The sequence below is a fragment of the Anneissia japonica genome, unplaced genomic scaffold (assembly GCF_011630105.1).
Source record: "Anneissia japonica isolate Jap-2015-1 unplaced genomic scaffold, ASM1163010v1 scaffold287868_len458714_cov195, whole genome shotgun sequence".
In the NCBI taxonomy this organism is placed as follows: domain Eukaryota; kingdom Metazoa; phylum Echinodermata; class Crinoidea; order Comatulida; family Comatulidae; genus Anneissia; species Anneissia japonica.
The window spans coordinates 372896-394015 of NW_022698322.1; the positions used below are offsets into that span (position 1 = coordinate 372896).

The window sequence follows — 21120 nt, forward strand, 5'->3', positions numbered from 1 at the left end:
CGGCCTTCACCAACTCTGTACTTCTTTCCATATCTTTCAACACACTGACGTTGTGAGAAACTTCACTGTCGAGTCACGTACTGCTGATTAACTTGCATATTATTTCGTTAGAAAAACATCTCTTATTTTATTCAGTTTCTCAATAAAATTAGTTTCATTCACATTACATTCCATAAATGTAGTTATTTTTATTCTAGGCCTAATAATGGCATTAATTATACAAGTAACAAGTAATACGCAGTGCAAGTCACTAATCAAATCCATTGCTAGGCCCACCTCCACACAGGCAGCAGCGGCAGCAGCTTCAGCAGCGGGTGCAGGCCAACTCGGCCACAAGTCAACTCGGCCACAGTCAACTAGGCCACAAGTCATCTCGGCCACAAAAAGTTTGGCTACAGCCAACTCGGCCACAAGCCAACTCGGCCACAAGTCAACGCGGCCACAAGTCAACGCGGCCACAAGTCAACTCGGCCACAAGTCAACTCGGCCACAAGTTATTTAATGTAAATCTCTGTAGTTTTTGCATCCTTTTTCTTCAATATCATGATTAAATAAAGTACAGTATATTTTAGTAAAACAGGACCACCACACTACCAAAAGAGATTTGAATGCTATTGCCTATGAATTAAAAAGAGTTATTTATTAAAGTGTTCGTCTTCTGTTTACTCACAACATTCTACTTAAACAATATTAAACAACAATAAATTAATATTTATTTTAATAATACTAATTAGTCATTATGACGATAATAAAGGTGATAACAACAACAACATTAATAGTAATATTTATTTTAACAATACTAATAGTAATAATACTAGTATGGTAATAATAACGATATTATTTAAATATCAATTTTAATAACTAATTAGTGATAACAACGATATTGAAGGTGATAATAGCAATAATACAATAATAATAAATTAAAGATAATGTTTATTTTTATAATAATTAATAGTAATACTAATTAGTAATAATAATAATAATGATACTTAAATACTAGGCCTACTTAGTGATAATAGGGTAATAATATCGATAATAAAGGTGACAATAACAATAATAATATTAATAATAATAACAATGAGAAAAATACCAATAAAACACCAAGAACAATAACTTTTTAAATTTCTATTATTAAAATAATAATACTAAGACTAACAAATAATAATAATAATAATAATATTAATATTATTATTATTATTATTATTATTATTATTATTACAGTATTTGTTAGTCAATAATAAATCGAAAATTATTTATTATTTATATGGTACTGTAATAATAATATCAGCAAAAATTTGAATACCGTATATAATGTTAATGCTAAGACTAATAATTAATATTAAAACTAACGGTAATAAAAACAACAATAACAACAATGACAACAATAATAACAGCAATAATAATAACAATAAGTATAGTAATACGGTACTTAAAGAATTAGTATTTTATACTTGATGAATTACTTCTTCAAATTGTAGTACCAGTAAATGATTTGTGGCCGAGTTGACTTGTGGCCGAGTTGACCTGTGGCCGAGTTGATTTGTGGCCGAGTTGGCTTGTGGCCGAGTTGACTGTAGCCAAACTTTTTGTGGCCGAGTTGACTTGTGGCCGAGTTGACTTGTGGCCGAGTTGACTTGTGGCCGAGTTGGCTTGTGGCCGAGTTGACTGTGGCCGAGTTGACTTGTGGCCGAGTTGGATCGAATTCGCAGCAGCACCTCGGGGACAGTTGGGAAACATGGGAACGTCATACAGACGCACTTCGCTATTGTCATCCGCTGCCGGATCTCATTCCCAGATCTTTACACCTGAACGACAACAGATCCGGTACCGGACCTCTAGCCACAGGACAGCGTAATATTACAATACTGTACATATATAGGCCTACAGCAGGATAGGCTACCTAGAGGCCTAGTCCTCTAGGGGCCCGTTTATACAACACACCAATATCCACATTCTCAGCCCGCCAAAGTCATGTGTGTAGTATAAACGCCGTCGGATTGCGTGTAATTACATTACCATCTGGCAAAGAGGCTACTTGACGAACCGGCCAAATTTGGCCGGTTCGCGACCTTGCGAAGCCTACTTGGCACCCTCAGGCTATTGTTTGACCTCTCGTAAACACAGCGAGCGGTAATTAATCAACTGGATGGGGTGGCTAACAAGACAGTTTATTCGGATAGATTCCGAGAAATCAATAACTGATAAAAATGCTTACTGGTATCGCGGGGCGTTTGAAATATTACATAATAGATTATGATTATTTCATTCGCAGCAGCACCTCGGGGACAGTTGGGAAACATGGGAACGTCATACAGACGCACTTCGCTATTGTCATCCGCTGCCGGATCTCATTCCCAGATCTTTACACCTGAACGACAACAGATCCGGTACCGGACCTCTAGCCACAGGACAGCGTAATATTACAATACTGAACATATATAGGCCTACAGCAGGATAGGCTACCTAGAGGCCTAGTCCTCTAGGATGTAGGATAGATACTAGATAGGCCTAGAATTAGCGAGCCTGGAGGAGTTATGATGGTTGGTAGTTTGAAGTGCATTAGACTTTTATTTCAATTAAAAATCTTATCAATGAGCCTAGCTTTCTTTAGCCTAGGCCCACCAGCCCTAGGCCTCTACACTATCTAGATTACGGTAGGTAGCCCAGCAGAGAGACAGCAGTCCGACCCACACCTGGCCAGCTGCTTGCCTGCCACTCTGGCCAGGCAACCCGGGATTCTATATGTAGGTAGGCCTAACCCTAGGCTAGGCCCTATTATAATGTAAATACATGATGGTATCTGTAGTAGACTGTATCTGTCAGCTACTGAACAACCGTGCAGTGAAAGCCTATGTCTGGACTTAAAATGACAAAGTCTATGAATTCGAAGCTATTTTTGTGTTGTACTAAACCAAACAATAAGTACCAAGATGAAAACTTACCTTGTTCGCCAGAGGCCGCCATGTTGTTTTGATTTGGTTTGGTGTTTTTCGGTGTTTTTCGGTGTTTTTGTATGCTTTCTTGCGAGAGGGCGCTAACACAATTATGTAAACATCTCATTCTGGTAAAATAAATTGCAGTAAAAGATATTAGGCCTGTACTTAAAATTATACAATATTTATTATATTAGTCTTATATATTGGTTGTAACAGGCCCATGAATATCGACGCTGCTTGAAAGGTTTCACTATATAAATTTTTTCGAATAATTTTCTTTAAAAAATGCTGTCTGTATTTCTGTACCGGTTTCAACTGTCTTGTGCTGGTCCACTCTGTCTGACCTGTCAATCAATTTATATTTTGTTCTTGTAATCTAGTTATTAGGTAAAGTTTTGCATAAAAGGCATGACAAATTATGTATATTATGTGTAAATTCGGCTCCTACCTAAGGCGCCGTTTAACAAAGTGCCCCTCTACAATTCTCTCCCTATCAAACTCGCCCCTTAAGTCGCCTCCTCCCTAAACTAGTCCTAAATAAATACTTGATGGTTTGACGTGGGAAAGACATGGCTAACAACTCAAATGTTTCCCTCTGCTCTTTATTCCATCCGTGATTGCATTTTCAACGAACATACAAACGAAAAAAAACAAAAAAAAACCCGGCCATCACCAGACAAGCGGATTAACATTACCGTCATTCAATTGACCAATAAAGAGCAATCTGATTAACTTTTCAGAAAGAAAATGTAGTCCTATAAATAAATAAATATATAAATAAATATATTGTGTAATAAAGCGATAGTCGTTTCAATTTAGTACATTCCCTAGATCCCAATTATCATTTGGAGAGGTCAGAAAATTGGATCTGGTTTCTATCAAATAACGCTATAAGACGCTAAATTATTCTCAGTCTTGATGAAAGGGTTAATACATTTCTCGTGTATTACTTTAATATTTATCCAAAAATGGTTTCAAGCAATAATTGTCACAATTACATAACCAATAATACATGTATGCAAACATGCATAACCAAGTAGGTGTTTAGAAATTCAAGTTTGCTCGTTTACAAATTCGACAAATTTGATAACGGCAGCGTCGCAGACGTACGGACGCACATGCATGGGCGATTGCAAAAGGTTCCTATTTCTTTAGGACATAGGAACCAAGTAGGCCTATATAATTTTTTTAATTGGTTGTTGTTTAAATTGTAGATAATATAAATATGGTTTAATCCGATTTCATAAAAATTGTCCTTGGTAAATATATGCCTGATCCCAGTCCAATGAGCATTTTCTAAGTGTCAATCAAACTAACGACTGACCAATCAGAACGAGTTCTGCATATTATACGTCGTTCCGTTTTTGTTTTTGTTTTGTTTTGTTTTTTTTTGGTAGCCAACCAATAGCAACAGCAGGTCCGTAAGCAGAATTTTATTGGGTGGGTGCGAATTTGTAGAGAGTGGACCAAAATGGCGGAGGGGACGGGGCAGGGGCAGAGCCCTGTTGGTGTAGGCTTGGTATTGTCTCATGGAGGTATGACAATTATTTTATTTGCTTACTAGGTCTAACATCATAAACTGTCCTAAAATGCATACGAAGCCAAATTAGCAGTAGATAGAGTTTGTCATACTGAGAGTGGGCGTACAAAGACTGTTGTATTCCTTGGTACGCCAAAGTTTATAGTAATGATGTAAAATTAAATACAAATATTGACAAAACATTAAATTCACGGAACAAAACGAAACGTCAGTTCTGATAAATATTTGTCTTTTCAATAGGTACAACAAGTGTTTGAGTCAAACTACGAAACAGAGGGTCACTTTTAGTCTATATTTGCAAAACATAATGTCAAGTACCGTACTAATATGTTATAGTAAAAAAAAAGTTATGCAAATTAAAGTAAATCGATATCTTGTGATGAAATCGTTTCGTCTTGAAAACATTCGGATTAATTTATATGCATAACAATTACAATTGGGTGACGTAGACAAAATCTTGCCCAGAATAGCCTTGGCATTGTATATAAACTTCCTCAGCCTTTCACACCTTCATTTCATCTGCCAGGAACTTGCTCGGAGAACAATCATCTCGAAACAAGTCAATGTAAGTTACGTACACTAAATATTTGTTATACATGCCTTAATTAGCAGATTTGTAGATGTTTTAATTTTGTATGATATGCTGCCACCCTATATATGCCTATACTGGCCTAATAATGGTACAATAAAGGAACTCAAAACTGTCGCAGTAAAGCTATACATAATTAGTTGCACAGCGCTAGTTCTCGGTGTGCCTACTTACTAAACTATAGGATTTCTTTAATACGCAAATTAATTATTGTAATTTATTTTTATAAATGATGTTACATTGTATTAAATGTTGCAGTAAACTGTACTTGAAATATGGTCATTGTGTGTTACTAAACTTTTAGGCTTTGTGTATTGCATACCCTACCCCAGGGCCGACGTGGACCACGACCGAACTGGCCATACCCACATAATAGCTAGCTAGCTTAATATTCTAACGTTTTGTTATATTTCAGATGATGCTCACTTACTTGTTCATCTCGGTCCTTCTTGCGAGCAATGCGAACGGACTGACTAGAAAAGAGATTCGGAGGTTCAAAGCAGACACCTACACAGAACAAAACACAGGGCTCCAGGGAACTGTATCAGTGACCACAACTCAGGGGACTCACACGATTGTAAGTAATGGTATTCCGGACCACGCTACCGCTGATTATCCAACTCAACGAAACCCTAATAACATCATCGAACAGAGCTACAGCTTCACTGTTCCAAAAAATCCAAGTGTGGCGGATCAATCAACTGCATTAAACATGGGACCGATTGGTAATAAAGTATTTTATTCATTTTACAAAATGTTTTTGGTGTGTCTTAACATGTTCTTTGATATGATCCAAAAAAATCCAAGTGTGTCTTAACATGTTCTATGGCAGTGGTTCCCAACATTTATCCGTTCACGGACCCCTCTGGACATAAATCTTCACGGGCCCCGTGTCCAAATACGGTAGTACTCATTGGCTATATCCCAACAATAAGATTAGGCTATACAGACAGAAGATGATTCGCCACAAAAGTACAAAATTAAACATCGGCGAATCCTGGAATTCGAAATAAAAACCATCTCAGCCCCACCATGGTAAAATATTTTTGTTACGTCTATACCACTTCTAGATGGCCGAAAATGGCACTGTCAAATTCAACATTTGAAGGTAGATTTCTTATCCCCATTCCCCATTTAATTTTTTAAAAATTAAATAAGGAATGGGGATAAGAAAATTAAAATACATTAAAATGTATAAAATTTAGGGCGGAATCATGGTTGACATTCCACCAATAAGATTATTGACAGAAGATGATTCGCCAAATTACGACATCTATAGATCTTGTAATTGGGTTCTCTGGTTGTGGCTGAGGTAAGAAATATTTATGTTTATGGTACTGGTGATGGCCGGAAATGACACTGTCAGACTCAATATTTGAATATTAATATTCTATTATCCCCCATTTACTTTTTGTAAAAATATAGGGCTCCCTCCTGATTTTTAAAATTTATTCAATATCCAGGAAAAAGCGATACAAGAGAAAATATGGACAAGATGTACATTACCGTGCTCGCGCGAATAAGCGCCCCGTTTGAATAAGCGCCCCTCATAACGTAAAAATTTCCTTAATCGCCCCGTTTGAATAATCCAATCAATCCTGGGACTGTAGATGTTGGCATGATTTGAGGTGTGGAGTGGAACTTCACATTCCCTTTATCAATATCAAAATGAGCATATCTATCTTGGACACAGATGAGAGCTCCCTGGACAGACAGTACATTTCCAACTTTCATCTAATTCTTACATTTGTGTATAGCCTAGTCCTCATGCCTTTTCCGATAATTTGCACCTTTTACACATTCTTATTCGCGCGAGTACGGATTCTGATTAAGGTTCAGATTCTTTAACAAATTATCGTTGTCGTTTAGGAATCGCTGTAAATGGTATCCCATTCTACAACCCATGGACACGTGAAAACACTGACGCCGTCGAATCGGAGACGTTCGACGAGTGTGATGGTCACCCGGATGGGAGGGGACGTTACCATTATCACAAAATGCCGAGTAGTTGTGTTTTCAACATCAGGGACGGTATAGCGTCAACCATAATCGGGGTCGCGCTCGACGGCTTTCCGATCTACGGGCCAATTGACGAGGATGGCACGGAGCTGACCTCAGCTGATCTCGACGATTGTCACGGCAAAGTGAGCTCCGACGGAAGCTACCGTTATCATACTACCGAAGACTTTCCTTACATTCTTGGATGCTACAGAGGTACGGTAAATAATTAATTGATGTTGGTACCAAGTTGTTCCAGTTGAACGAATATGAAGAAATATTAGTAGAGGCGTACGTATAGACCCATGTAGTAGGGTTTAGTTTTAAAAAAATATAAAAGTATTAAAGTGCAGGAAAAATATATTATCTATTTGTTAAGTGTATTATTTTGTCAGTAAAACATTAACACTAACACTAAAAGCGACCGAGAACAACGCATCGTCTGCCTATCTCCCCAAATGTATGCCTCTTTAAGTCTGTAGGCATGTTTGTCCTCCCTATAAATTATAGGCCTATATTCATCTGATTTTATTTAGGCCTATGCCTAAAGAAACTCAAAGGCAAGCAAGAGTCAACATATTCAACATTTTTAGAATACATTGCCATGACTGATAATGATGAAAATGACAGTGATGATGAAGATGATGATGATCGACGATTTGCATGACCGAGTTGGATGGCCGAGCGGCTAAGGCAGGGGCGCCGCAACCACAGCTATAATCGGCGCTGATTCGAACGGCACGCTCTCCTACGGTTCTCGTTTTGGAACAAGTCTTCTTGGAGAAGGGCTATAAACCATAGGCCTGGTGTACACAATGGCTTGTGTGCACTATAAATAATCCAGTACATCCAGTAGCGGGTTACCCCGATGTACTGGTTCATACAACCCCTGTTTTAGACAGATGAGAGACAGCTGGTGCCGGTTTACCGGGTAACTCAGACACGAAGAGACCCATTTCGGAGAAAAGACAGTTAAGTACGAGCATAGAAAAAAAAGTTCTATTTTCTCTATGGTACGAGCTCGTCCACACCTCGAGCGCTTTGAGAATTAGGTATAAAGCGCTATATAAATCCGATCACATTACATTACATAACATAGGTGTGTGGTAACTTTTTGATAGTCGAGTGATTGAGTGGATGCAGGAGTGCCGTTAACAAAAATCTTAACATTTGTGGTGGTGGTACTGACCCTCTTCGCCCAAGGTTCGGGTCGGTAGGTAGAAACCAGATTTTCTGATAAGAATTAAAACCGGACAATGACGCACTGCGAGTTATGAGTTGATTGTATTTTCTTGCCTTTATCTTTACCGAGTAATGATGATGACCAATCACAAAACCTACTGAGTACTGGTAATGGGTTTTTTCCCGACACATTCCTTGATGGTAAAAAAGCAAAACGAAAAACAAAAGGCAGACTGTAGAAGACATACTGTAGTTTTAAGCTTATGCAGATTGCCCGGAACTTTATCGTCACATTCTGATGAAATAAATGAGTTCAATTATGAAAAATAACAATCAGGATTGTTTGAAGTTACCAAACGTATCGTAAGCATGGGATAACCCTAACTTTAGCAGTATAAATGATGGTAAACAAAGCAAAACGAAAAACAAAAGGCAGACTGTAGAAGACATAATACAACTGTAATTTTAAGCTTTAATGCAGATTACCCGGAACTTTATCGTCATATTCTGACGAAATAATTGGGTTCAATTATGATAAATAACAATCAGGATTGTTTGAAGTTAACAAAAGTAAGCATGGGATAACCTTGACTTTAGCAGTATGAATAGAAATGCCCAGCCCATGTCCATTTATACCTCTCACATAATCTATTTTGTTCCGACAATCTGGAAACCAGTCAAAGTAAGTCAATTTACACAGCTTTTGTATCCTAACTTTTATATTAGCTATGTTTTTAACGGTTATCCATTAGTTCTTGAAAAAGATATATTTGATATATTATGTCAGTATAATAATATCTGATGGCATGAAAACTACTATTATAGTACTGGTTTCCTACCTTTTCCTACGGAAGTTCGGAAGTTCAGACCGATTTGGACTGAAATTCCGAAGGTCAACCTCTAATTAAAGACCATTCCAATTAATTGGACCGCCTCCAATTACAAACCAATTTTATGCGGTCCCATATTAACAAATGTCTGTTATCTTTATTGTTCTAATTAGAGACCAAAGCTAGGCCTACTAAAGACCCAAATGTGGTCTTTAATTCGAAGCAGACCTACTTAGATTTACATTACATTTCAGATGATGTTCTGTCGCTTGTTTTCATCAATTATTCTTGTGAGCCAAGTACATGGACTGACTAGAAAAGAGATTCGTAAGTTTGGAAGTGCCACCCACCTGGAACAAAACACTGAAGTCCAGGGAACAGTAAGAGTAACCACAAATAGAAGGCGTAACACTCACACTATCACAAGTAACGGCGTTCCGGACCAACACCGATAACTGTCCAGAACCACGTCTTTGTTATTCCAAGAAATCCAAAGTGGCTGATCAGCCTACTAAATTAAACATGGGAACAATTGGTAAGAGTTTCTCCAATTATTTTAAACATGAAATATATAATAAACATGAAAACAATCAAACACTCGTTTGATTCCAATTGACGTATAGATAACAAATTTTGCCGAATATTATCATTACGATGCTTTCATTTCTATAACATAATACACCGTTAATTGTATCCATTCTACAATCCTTGGACGCGTGAGAAAGCTGACGCCGTCCTCTCAGAGAAGTTTGACGAATGTGACGGTCACCCGGATAAACAAGGACGCTACCATTATCACAAAATGCCAAGCAATTGTCTCTTCAACGTCAGAGCGGAGGGCATACCGTCACCCATCATTGGGGTCGCGCTCGACGGCTTCCCGATCTACGGACCAATTGATGAGGATGGCACTCGTCTTACGCCGGCTAGTCTCGACGAATGTCATGGTAATGTGAGCTCTGACGGAAGCTACCGTTATCATGCTACAGACGACTTTCCTTACATTCTTGGATGTTACAAAGCAACCGTGATTAATTGACTGTGTTAGAGCATATCACTTTGTAGGCATTTTCATATGTCATCAGATTACATATATTATATTAGAAATCATTAAAGCATTGGAAAATATGTACAGTAGTGTTAATGTGCGACATTATATCTGCGGCACTTTCCACACCAAACAAATTGGCATCATGTTTTCTAAGCACGGGGGTAGTTTGTGGTTTTAAGATTCAAGAATTTTTATAGATCTATAGGCCTATATAAAATATGTCTCATATATAAAAATATACCGAAATTTGTTATGCTTAGTAGAAAAAATTATGCGAACGACAATTGAATATACAATTTACGCCAGTTTTTAGCGTTAAAGACCGTGCGAGGAATAGAAAAGAACTGATCTTGTAAAATTGTTCGCCCTATTTTTTTTTAATTCGTGAATTCTTGGTTTAAACTTTGAGTGAGATTACGATTCTAAGTATTCTATTAAAAAAAATCCATTTGATCTATCAACCTTTTCTTTTGGGATTTTGTCTTAATACAATTTTATGGAGGTTCGGCCTTGGTCATAGGCTGAGGTACGCCCACACTTTGCTTGGTTATGTGAAATAAGCCTCGAAAATACAGACCGTATTTTTTCATTGTTTGTTAATAATAAAACTATCTACTGAAATAATACAGTATATACAATGTGACAATAAATATTCCTAATAACCTTTATTTAACACAAAATTTTGAAGGCCAGTTAAATATTTGTTTATAGGCATTAGAAAAATACAATGGCATGTCTTACTTGGAAATTCAACCTTAAATTATCTGCTTAAGTCCACTGCTTTACATTTTGATAGCTAGTGACAGTGATGGTGATGATGGTATTTGAATTAACGATAATGAGATTGGAAATGATAATGATATAATGACTCGATGATGATGATTATATTAACAAAATTCTCAAGTTAGTTACAATAGAAAAATAGAAAATGCATTTCAGTAACCAAGTCTTCAAATACCCGTAGTAAATACAAAATTTTCCGTACACCTAATTATTTGTCTTGTGTGCAAAATATGTGTTACTTAAATTACTACAGGTACCGGATAATAACAGCGGTCGGGTGGAATTTCAAAGAAACGGGTGGGGATGAATATTTACAGAAAACCTTTTCTTCGTTTTCACGATACTTTATCATTAATCTGACAAGTATGAGTTGTCGAGGGACAATGTACTGTACCATATCCTGATAGAAAGTCATTTGTTCTGGACTTATTTTATATTGGACCTATTTATTTATGGGTCTAGGCCTATGTTAAACTTTCGTACGTCCATAATCAGAGCAACATTTCCGTAGCAACTACGGAAGTTACGTACTTGAGAAGTCTGTAATAATAATGATAATGGCTGAGATGTTATGGTGATGATGACGATGATAATGATAATAAAAGGCGAATTTTAATACTGCAATAGTTTTATATAAACATACATTTAAGAAAATATTACATAATATTCATTCATTCATTCATTTTCATTGATTCTTTATTCAGCCAATGAAATAACATACAATACAATGAAAGGAAATTTAACAAAAACTAAGACAATATATAGCCTAAGTTGGCTAGGATTAACTATAGTGTGAAAAACACTCTGGCTCTCAGGCCTGTTAGTCCGGTCTTAGGATTTTTTAATATAGATATATACAGACAATGATTAAATTAAACAATAATGTAAGTAAAATCAATTGAAAAGCAAAGCATATAACATAAAGTAATATAAATAAAGTGATATTAAAGGTGACATGAAAATAAACAAATACAAATTAAAGTAAATCAAAACTTCATTTTAAAAAGGCAAGGCAGTTTAGAGGGATGTATATTATTTAATGCTAAATAATTACATTTACAGAACAATTTGAAAATTAGAGAATGAGAAACAAAAAAAGATAACCTACAGGTATAAAGAAAAATATGGGCGGGCAGATAGAATTTCAGCTGTAAATGTATATAATTAGTATTATGGTCCTATGCCAATATTGTTTTAAATACAGTATATAATTAAGCTTGAAAATGGGTAATTTCAGGAGAGAGGGGGAGAGATAAAGTGAGAAAGAACGGTTAGGCTCATTATTCAGTAAATAAACAGTTAGATAAATAAACAATCAATATCAGAATATAAGTTGCACAATATCTTTAAACAAATTAATAATTAGGGTACTCTACCGGTCTTTACCTAAACATAGTTTAACAAAAACAAAATTAGGAGTATTTAACTAAGTCTTAAAATTGATTACCTTATAAAATTTAATTGAAGTAATATTATTATTAATTGTTTCAAATTTAATCATATCAGGGGGTTGAGACTCAAACGCAAATATACTTAATACTGGGCGGATATGAAGGAATTCAATTACAATACTCAATAGAAAAGGTTGATTATTTCCTGATTACGTTCCTGGATAGAGATTATAATTAATACACAGCCAAGGTTTATTGTAAAGCCAAGCCCAGGACATGCGGTAGGATTAAAAGTACATCTCTGACGTAGGCCTACACCTAACATTATAACTATTCGCTCCAGGACCAAAACAGTTGGTTCTGATGTTGATTTGTCCTTATCCATAATATTAAGTCCAACTAAATAAAATTAATTGTTTAGCGTCACATCTTAACCAAATTTTAGGTGAGGAATACACTTATCACAAGTCCCTTATTTAGTTTTTTTTTTTCTGCAGCGCCACCAACGAAAAAGTTAATTTAGACAACAGTTTCAGAATAGATAAGTGAGTAGCACATTGACATTTTTAAAATTTTGAGGCAAACGGAGGGGGGGGGGGGACACGTGCCCCGTGCCCTTTGGATCCTCCCCTGCAAACACTCACTGAGCATGATCCTATATTTGTACTTTTCAACATCATGAACAAAGTAAATCAAAACAAAGACATTTTCAATTTCATTAAAAAAGTGTAAAAATTAATAATTTTCAATAGGTATACAATAAATATTACACCTGGCTGGTGAAATCATTGTTTTAATTCACTTAAAATAGGCATACACTTGTTTTGATTAACATTTCCTGAACAATATTATTTTTTTGTATAAAAAAATTCCTGCCCAGGTGGTGACGCTAACCAATATTGTTTTAATTTGGTATAACAAATATTTTTACTGACGATCAACATTTATGAATAGACCTACACACACACACACACACACCCACAAACTTTAACATGGTGACTGTGGCACACTTCCTCGGTTGCAGTGCTACTCCGTCTTGTAGGCCTACGTAGAATAGTTTCAAGAACGAAAGTACAGTTATGATTTTCTCAAAATGTCAGTAGCCCCCCCCCCCCACAATATGCCCAATTATTATGTATCGAATGAGAAAAACGATATGATACATCATTACGAACCAAGAGCATATATGATGAGAAGCAAGGATAAAATAATGTACAGTACCAGTGCAAATATGTTATAATTAACCTGCGTTTCTCTCATCGAGTCTCATTACTGTCAATAAGTAGGGCCACTTGAGTATAAAGTTACATTTGAGTGCTAGTGATAGTTAAGTTTCAGTAGAGACCTACCAGGGATGGAGCCAGTATTTGCCCGATGGGGTCCGATGTCCCCGATAAGGGGGGGGGGGACCAACGTCCCCGACGAAAGAAAAATGGGTGGTCGGGCGTCGCATAAAAATCACTCGAAAGTGTTCCAGGGGACGAAGCCCCCGCATTACGACAATGTTTCATGTCTAAATTCGATAAAACGGCAGTGAAGGTCGCCAAAAACCACTAAATTTGGTCATTTTTCAACTTCTGTTTGTAATAACTTCGCAAATACTTCATCGATTTATTTTGGGAAAAGATAAAACTAATCGGAATTTAATAATCATTACAACAATTACAAATTTATAATTATAATGTTAACACCTTTATCGGACTTTTTATTTTTATCAAACCCACTCGTGTATTTTTTCAGCGTAAAAACAGTGAAATCTGCCCAAATATCCCAGCTGTCTTTAACATAAATCCCTCTACAGTCGAAAGTTGTGGGCCGATTTCTTTTTGGAAAAGTCCATTCGAAAGCCCTTTTTGTCTTCTAAATGTATTCTAAATATATTGATCGGTTGAGTAGTTTTATCGGACCAATCAGATTTATGAAAATCATCCAAAACTCCTCCATGGCAGTCTGACGCCCACGTGGATGCAGAGCTTGAAATATACTCTGGAAAAACAGATAAAATGACTAAATTATCCTTATTTTTAAACAATAAAATTATGATCATAGGCAAAAGAAAAGGATAGAGATTTAATTGATGTAAATTATATGCAGTAAAATGTATAGATTTTTTAGTACGAGCAGTATATAAATGTCAGTTTTTGTAAAACACCCCATTTTTTTCGAGCGGTTCACTGGTTTGAGATGGACGATTCCATTTTCTTATGTGTACATGACTACGTACATGTGAGTGGTGAAGACTGTAAAGCAGGGTAGAATATGTCTTCTTTTGAGGGTAAAAATAAAACTGTTTTGTATCTACTAAAGATTTTTACTCAAGAAATGTGATACTGAATGGAATTTAGATAATTATGTATGTTGTTTAGAATAAAAATTGAAAGTCATATGAAAATGTTATAGCGTTTAATTTGTAGTTGTGGAAACCCCCTAAATTACAAATGAACTGCGCTTGACTGATCACCCAATTTTACCGTTAGCCCATGAGGAAGCTACCTAGAGGTCGAATTCAGCTAATCGATTTTACAATCTAACAAAAATGTGCTAAAATTCCAAGAACATAATAAACACTCCTTATATAAAATACTTTAATCGCGTGATTTATATTGTTGCTAGCTTTTCCTTTCGCTTGAGCAACTCATTCAACCAGAACGTGTTATTAATTAGTGTACATTGACCCCATTCTTCCATAACCAAACTTAATATTCACCAGTATCACTTCTGTATTATAATTTCTCTTGAGGTTCATTGTTTTTTTAGGCTATTGTGCTTGTTGCGTAAATATATGTATTTTGAAATTTTATAGGCCGTTGGTGGCCCTTTTTTTAGCAAATAAACATTAAATATACAATTGAACTGAATTCAATGCGGAACAATAACAGCATTTGCCGTTTCAACTTTAAACTTCTAGACGTTTAAAAAAAAAGTTTGATACAATTGCTGGTACTATTAGCATCCAGTTTTCTGTTACCTCTACAATAACACTACAATCTGCAACAAAACGGAAAAGAAGGACACTTAGAAACTCAGACTCGTGACTCGAGAGTTTGTTTTGTTTGTGCTGTAGTAATAGTAGTCACCCATGGTTTAACGTTGTATTCGTTGGCTCCATTGCTTTCAAACAGCAGCACTTAATAACTCCGTTGGCATTTGTAAGAAAAGAAGGAATTTCAATAATTATAAGTACTGTGTGCTGTGTTAGTATCAACTCAGTTAAAGGGCTGGCTGATCTCGGATTATAGGGTGAATTGACTTTAAGACTATTAAAGTACTGCAGGCCTACTATGGCTCAAGCCTTGGATGTATAAACAAAGGTTCAAAGTCAAAACGACGTTCCAAATTCACTTGGTGTCGTTTCACTTATCGTAGTAGTAACAAGGTAAGAGCGCTAGGCCTATCTAAATTAGTTCTTGTATAGTACTTGTATATGATACTCTGCCCTACATTAAGAAAACAATTTTCCTACTACTGTACCTCCTTTTGTGGTCCTAGTAGTATAGTAGTGTAGGCCTAGGTGAGCTTTACACAGTTCGTGCCATTTCCCTGATCTAAAATAACACAACGTGAGATAAGTAGTCTATTTATGTCACTGTCTGTCGTCTATGCAGGTCTCCCCGCCTCCGATTACAATTCTGGGATCGAGGTTTCTGATCTTTTAGCAGCTTTATATAATAAAGATACGGTAAACAATTTTTTAATTCTGGATTGCAGAAAAGTGACCTTTAATTGGAGCAGTGGCGTAGCGAGGTGGTCTTGGTGCATGACGGGCAGTACCATGGCGTATCTGGAGTGCGGGGGTGCGCTTCCCCAACCCCTAAAACAATGCTCGACCCCTGCAGTCGTCTCCTAAAAAAAAATCACACTGAAGTAGCCAAAAATCACCTCAAATTACCTTATTTTGCGAGGAGCTCCCCCCACCTTATAATTGAGGCTCCGACAATTCACCTTCGCTCCTCCATGGCTCCCACCCCATTTCAACACTCCCAGAATAATTTAATTTGGAGGGAGACCTGTAAAGACACTTCGTAGGATTTTATATCTTGTAGGTTTTCTGAAAGCAAATACAAACCAACCAATTGGCTGACCCGCTATCCTATTGTTGCAAGTAATACAATTTTAAGTGTATAATACTCTGAGCCTACGGATTTCCAATTGATGGATCGTGTACTGTATAGGCCTACTAATATAACAGCACACGAGCACGAATGTATACTGTAGATAGGCCTATATAACTTTTTTTTATAAGAACTAGTAAAATTTTACTCAGACTCAGTGTTGTTCTTTTTTGCCGATTTCAGGCTCGAAATGTTCTTATTTTGTTTTTATTTTATACACTTTTTAAACATTTGTACAGCAGTATATTACTATACTGTATTATGGATGGTATTACATAGTCACACCTACTGCAAACAAGGTTTTAAGATTTGTTGCATTTCTATTTAAAAACAAAATGAAAAAACCTCATTTGACATTTTTCTTCAACCTTAATTTGTTATTTTGTTTTAATGTTTAAGCAATTTTAGCCTCAGTGTTCTTATGAAATGTGTTCTTATCAACTTATTTTAGAATAATCTTTGAAATATATCGATTTAGGCATTTACTTGATTACGCTTGCAGTGTTTAATGATAAGCCTAGTGATAATAATTGTACCAGGATGTATCATAAAAGCCATTAACATTTTCAAACTAGGGAGTTATTATAAAAAAATGTAGCCTCATGTCAAGTAATAAAGACGTCCGTGTAAAAAAATAAAGGTGAGGCTGAATACCTACAAGAAGGCTTAGACCTCATTCCTATTTTACTGTTAAAATTAATCAAATTGACCTGTCGCGCACTAAATTATCCTTGTTTATATCTCTCTGACCTTACTCTCAATTTCCTGATCTAACGCTTTGCGTAAAATTTCAACATGTTAACAGAGCCACAAAGCGTTTCACTATGTACGGGGCAAGTAATTTTTGACGTCATATATACTGAGTCATCTAAGACAAAGCATATTTCAGCTGTTTCTATTAAGGTTGTGGAAAGAAAGCGACTCATTGTTCTGCAAGGCGATCCAGTATTTCGCAGCTTGACACCTTACAGCGGACTTAAGATTTAATATCGTCTGGATCGATTCTTTCGTTAATGATTTTGTAGGTCGACTGAAGGATTGCGTTTAGCAGAATTGCTCCAGAAAATTAAGATGATACCTCCATGGGTAAAACAAAACTCTGATTTAAAATAGAGAGAGGCAGAGTTGGGGCGAGCAGACAATCAGAATCAGAGCGCGGTAAACAATATACAGACTGCTATCATGTACGGTAGGTCACTTCATGTATTCTCATGTTTTATGCAAGATAATACAGGATAATAAAATATTAAATATATTTCATAAACAAAGGAGGTGAGTACTACGAATTTACGTGACCCACCAGAGGTCAACCAAGGGCATAACAGCCGGATAGAATTCTAGGAAAAGCATTAGTAGGCCTAGTACAACTTCAGAAAAAAAATACTGCAGTAGAGTATGTAGGCCTAATGCACGACTAGAAAGAAAAACCGATTGAAATCTCCGTGGAGAGTTTACTTCCTGAGGAGTAGTCGATTACATCCGGAGAATACTAACGGGATTTTAAAATAATCTACAATTTATTGCCTCGATGATTTTTTGTTAGAAACAGGACGACATCTGTACCATATTTTTCACGGTTGCTGACCTAGTAGCTCTATATACAATACAGTACGTATATTGATCTTTAGCGTATGACTTGTTAACCCAAATTAAGTTTATCAATACAATAGGGCATTTTTACAATCGTTTATTAGGACTACAGTACTACTATTATTGCACACATGTTGTATAATGGAGTGGAGTTGTAGCTCGGAGTTAAGATGCACGCCTTCCAAACTCATGACTCTGGGTTCAAATCCCATGACGATGAGACATTTTTATATTTTTATTTATTTATTTATTTATTTCGAAAATCATCCAACAGCGGAAGCCAATTACAGGATGTCTTATAATACATGTAAATATATAGAAAAATACAAACAAGCGAAAGATTAATTGATAAATAACATTACAGTATAAAAAGGAAAAGAGAAATTTACAAATATATTGCGAGAAATTACATCAAAATTACAAATTGATTAATAAAATTACAGTATGAAATGGAATAGAGAAATTTACAAGAAAATTGCACAAAATTACATCTTAAGCTAAAAATTGCAAGTTCAAAAAAATACAGATAAAAAAATAAACAAACAAATGCAAAACAAGTAAATGATTGATAAAATTACATTAGAAAATCGGAATAGGTAAAATTTTTTATAAAAATATTGCAAATGACATCTTAAGCTAAGAGTTGCGAAAAAAAAGAAGAATAATAAATAAAATAAAATAAAAGAATAAAAAATTAAAAAATTAAAACTAAAAAAATAAAAAAAATAAAAAATTATCTCACGACAATAAATAAATAAAAGTAAATAAATAAATCCGATCCGGGCCATTGCAAATCACAAGTGTGAACTTAATATTAAAGCATATTCATTTTGATAATGTATGTAAGTTCCTGAAGCCTTTCTATTCAATTCGCAGGTAATGACATAAACGCATGTGATACCGTAGATGTTAACCAATGTAGGCGTATAGGCCTTACGGTATATAACACGGCATTATATTATGATGATTATTCACAAGAGGCGGATAGAATGAACACCATAACTTCCGATTCACGTATAGAAACCTTTGCTAATTCCTGACTCAGTTATTGCAGTCGACATGTGTTTCGTTGGTAATGCATTTGATCGTGTCTAAACAAGATCAAGTTAGACAATTTTTAAGGAAGAGGCGTTAATATTTAAACCCTGAACACTTTATAGCTATATATTAATGGTTGATTTTTTTTGTGCAGAATTGATTTGAGAATTCGTAATCTGGTAAAAACTTTAGGAGGACTACGCTCATCATCATCATCATCATCATCATCATCATCATCATCATCATCATAGGCCTATGTATAAAAAAAAGCAAATCTGAATCAGGCTTATATTTAGAGGCAAAACTCTAATCAAATATAGCATTTAAACTGATTACCGACCATTCATTTATTTATTCATCCATTCATTATTTCGGTCAAATCAACATACAGATCACGGAAACTTCATAAAATTTATAAAAAGATATGTCGCAGAAATTGCAAGAACATGAGAAAAATTACCATACAGTTAAAAGAGCAGTACTGTTGATATATATTTTAATATATCATAATGTGCGTGCATAGCTTTTAAATTACTACTAGATAGGCATTTTTTGTTTTCAAAGCATTTGTGTAGGAGAAAGAAGAAGTATAACTCCCTGGTTTTTAAAGGCGGCCCATGGGCCAATTTTGGCCGCTGGGCAATTTACTTTGGCTCACGAGGAAAGCAAAAATAATGAAAAAAAAAATATGTAAAAAATAAAAGTGAATAATGAATATACATGAATACATATAAAGTACAACAAAAATGCAACGGGGTGGTTTGAAAATTAGCAAGATGATCATACACTTTTTTTATAGGCCTATATAAAAACACATTTTATAAGAACAATGAGAGGCTGAAATTGCAATGATTAAGAACAAAATAAGAACAAATTGAGTTAAAATGTCAAATCAGAAAAACGAGAAAATTATATCTGTACCTTTTGTGCAGTAGTTGTGACCATGTAATACCCTCTATAATACAGTGCAAGAGCTGCCATTTTTACCGGGCCTTTTTTCTGGGGCAATTTTTTTTCCGGGGCAATTTTTTTGCCGGGGCATTTTTTCAGGGGCCAGCAGTATAAGTGCACTGATAGTTTTGTATGTTTGAAAAGTGTGTGAAATAAGAGCAAAATAAGAACATTTGAGCCTGAAATCGGCCCAAAAATAAGAATAATGAGCCTGGACAAAATTTTACTGATTCTTATTTTTTCTTTTAAAAATGTAGGCTGGAAAGAGAATAATACCGGTAGCGCCAAAAATCGATCACTTGGTACTAAGTTCCGTGGTTCTATTCTTCAAACGAGCCAAAAGCGCGTTATGATTTAGGGGTTACCCCATTCAGATGTAAAAATAAACCCTGTAAACAAAACTACTAAAACAGCTCCCAAGATTGGTATTCTTTAAGCTCCGCTAAATTTAACATAGCAGCACAGAGGAAGTAACAACTTTATCATAGGCATGTTAAAATTTTAAGGACTGCGAAGTCCTGATGAATGGTAAAAGAAGCCCGTTGTTTAATCATAGGTAAACACAATTGGGGATCTAAACCTCCTCAGTCCCGCCATGGTTGTGGCTGAGGTTATAAATTTATGATTATACAAGGTGCTTTATAGATGACCGGAAATGCCGCTCACAGACTTAAATTTGAATATAATTTTCTTTTTGTTCAATTTTTTTGTATAATTAAAAAAAAAATAGTGGGTGGGGGAGGGGTGTGCGGGCCGACTGCCCCACCCCTTGAATCCACTAGTGTAAAATATATATCTGATCGTCACACTGTAGGCCTATAAAACAATATAGGCCTAAGCAGAGCGTGCACTTGACCTTTAATGCTTGACTTTCTCCACAAAATTTAAACAAATCGTTAGAATAGACCGATTAGTACCGATTCACAAACGGTTATGATTATGTTCATTTTATTAGTTTTTGCATAATTTTCCCTTTCAAATCACTTTTATTCAATAAAATTTCAGAAACATATAAAAATATAAATATACAGTAAAAAAAAGGATTGAATAAAAGGAAGAATAAATAAATGAATAAAACTCTCTAGGTTACATCCTTAAAATAAGATGACAAGGGAGTAAAAACACACAC

The 21120-nt window shown here is 35.5% G+C and overlaps 2 protein-coding genes and 1 long non-coding RNA gene across 4 annotated transcripts in view; 2 read left to right on the forward strand and 1 right to left on the reverse strand.

Moving 5' to 3' along the window:
• The first annotated feature begins 4382 nt into the window (after positions 1 to 4382).
• Positions 4383 to 7429, forward strand: LOC117102503. The gene is made up of 4 exons (XM_033242796.1): positions 4383 to 4471; positions 5003 to 5041; positions 5481 to 5790; positions 6935 to 7429. The coding sequence occupies exons 1-4, from the start codon at positions 4466 to 4468 to the stop codon at positions 7294 to 7296; spliced, it is 717 nt and encodes a 238-aa protein (XP_033098687.1). The 5' UTR covers positions 4383 to 4465; the 3' UTR covers positions 7297 to 7429.
• Positions 7430 to 13592: 6163 nt separating this feature from the next.
• On the reverse strand, positions 13593 to 15900 carry LOC117102504. Its single transcript, XR_004444425.1, has 3 exons — positions 15772 to 15900; positions 15269 to 15288; positions 13593 to 14286 (listed from the first exon to the last, which is right to left on the reverse strand). It is a non-coding gene; the product is annotated as an uncharacterized LOC117102504 (long non-coding RNA).
• The window catches only part of LOC117102502 (carbohydrate sulfotransferase 11-like), a 14175-nt gene continuing 8081 nt past the window's right edge, over positions 15027 to 21120 (forward strand). The window contains exon 1 of one of the 2 annotated variants that reach the window (XM_033242793.1): positions 15027 to 15676. The gene's annotated coding sequence lies outside the window, so the exon portion shown is untranslated. Of the gene's footprint in view, positions 15677 to 17341; positions 17602 to 21120 lie in introns of those variants that run through there. The other variant, XM_033242794.1, reaches the window with a different exon arrangement.